This window comes from Penaeus monodon, chromosome 31 (assembly GCF_015228065.2).
Source record: "Penaeus monodon isolate SGIC_2016 chromosome 31, NSTDA_Pmon_1, whole genome shotgun sequence".
Lineage (NCBI taxonomy): Eukaryota > Metazoa > Arthropoda > Malacostraca > Decapoda > Penaeidae > Penaeus > Penaeus monodon.
In genome coordinates, this window is record NC_051416.1 from 3,246,599 (window position 1) to 3,248,260 (window position 1,662).

Here is a 1,662-nt window from a genome sequence, read left to right on the forward strand (position 1 = left end):
GTCTGGCTGCATAAAAGTTTATATTTTTTCTTTCTTTTGTCATTGACGACAGCATCCCATGTTATACGTTGCGTACTAATGCCAGAGGCTCTGAATCATCTTGAACTGACTGATAGGACGGTCACATCGATGCAGATCTAGTAGTGTATATCTAGAAACCGTCTCCTCTCTCTCTCTCTTGACTACTACACCAACACTACATTGTACAAAGCTTAGTCATCCAAGCTGTATTTACAGACTCAAACCGTTTATTGCCCAACATATAGAGACAACCTACTGTATTTTACTAATGTACAGTATAGCCCTTTTACCCAACGGAGGAGTGGGGGGGGGGGAATTTTATAGTTTACAACAATACAATTAAGAGTGTTTATGATACTCTAGATATAGATATATTGTTCTCTCTCTCTGTTTTTTAGTTAGATACATCAGCAGTTTTACTCAAACACTAATACTTGTTAAGGTGGGCTTTTACTATGGGTCACAAGGCCTCAGTACCTGCTTTACAGATCCAGTCAAAATAACCCGTAAAAGCCTCAGTGAAATTCCTTCTCATCCTGACTTTTCTGTAATGCTCTCTCCGCTCAACGCGCTTTCTTTCATTGGAAAATTCTCTGAAAATGTAAATATTAATGGCAGTCTAAATGATATGTGGTTTTTAATTTGTATTAGATGGGGGTAACTATCGGAGGAAGATGAATGTCGATGGAACTCCTCGAAGGTCTGGGGAAAAACAACGTTGTGGTTCTTGGGGAGAAAGATCGGTTTGTGGCTGTGGAGAAGACAGCTGTGTTGGGTTAACAGAGGTATGCAGAATCCTCGTTATATTTCTGGCAGGGAGAATAGCTGTTTGAGTAGAACCAGTACTTTCTAACATTCTCTTTGTTTTTACTAAATAATCTTCTGGTATAATGATTAGATCTTCAATTAAAAAAAAATGCTAACTGAGGCTTTATGAACAGAAGTTATCTTTAGTTTTTTTCTCTTTTTCTTATGTGAATGATTTATTAAAACTGTTGTGACTGCCTGACAGCTAAAGTGAGCAGAATAAGCAGGAAAAAAAACACATTCAACTTACCCAGACAACACACCAAGGACTAGGTTGAGCATGAAAAAGGACCCCAATACGATAAGGGGCACAAAGTAGAGAAAGTTGAAATTGCTACCAAGCGCATCATTTGTCTGGAAAAAAGGAAAAAAGAAGTGAGTCGTTAGCACATGGAATAGCATGCACTCAGCTCGTCATGTACTTGAAGTGACTCGTGGAAGAAGGCTAAGTGCTTTCTGTAGTTTAATGTGATTGTTTTTTCCCTCTTAATGAGGAATAATGTAGATGTATCTACTACGAAAAGATATAACAATCATCTTTATACAGACATACCCAATACATGACACATTTACACAATCGGTATAATGACACACACAAAAAAAGTATAATAATCGACGTGTCAACACCTAATCACCAAGAGAGGTGAGCTGACATGACAAACAAAGGCCTGGGAAGGATAGAGAAGGTTCACCTCTTCTGCATCCTCCTTACAATCTCGGAAACAAAAGAAAAGGGACAAAGAGATCTCGAACCTTGTTAAGCACACTTGAAAGTCGGGTTACAATGGCCGAGAGAGTGAGGGGACTCGCGTGTTAATGCGTAGAACTCTGTGC

The 1,662-nt window shown here is 38.9% G+C and overlaps 1 protein-coding gene across 1 annotated transcript in view; it reads right to left on the minus strand.

Moving 5' to 3' along the window:
• LOC119592994 (voltage-dependent calcium channel type A subunit alpha-1-like) overlaps positions 1-1,662 on the minus strand; it is a gene marked incomplete in the record, with an annotated part of 154,497 nt that overhangs the window by 84,864 nt on the left and 67,971 nt on the right. Inside the window, 2 exon segments of the mRNA XM_037941881.1 lie at positions 499-614; positions 1,079-1,182. Coding sequence (XP_037797809.1) covers positions 499-614; positions 1,079-1,182 — 220 coding nt within the window.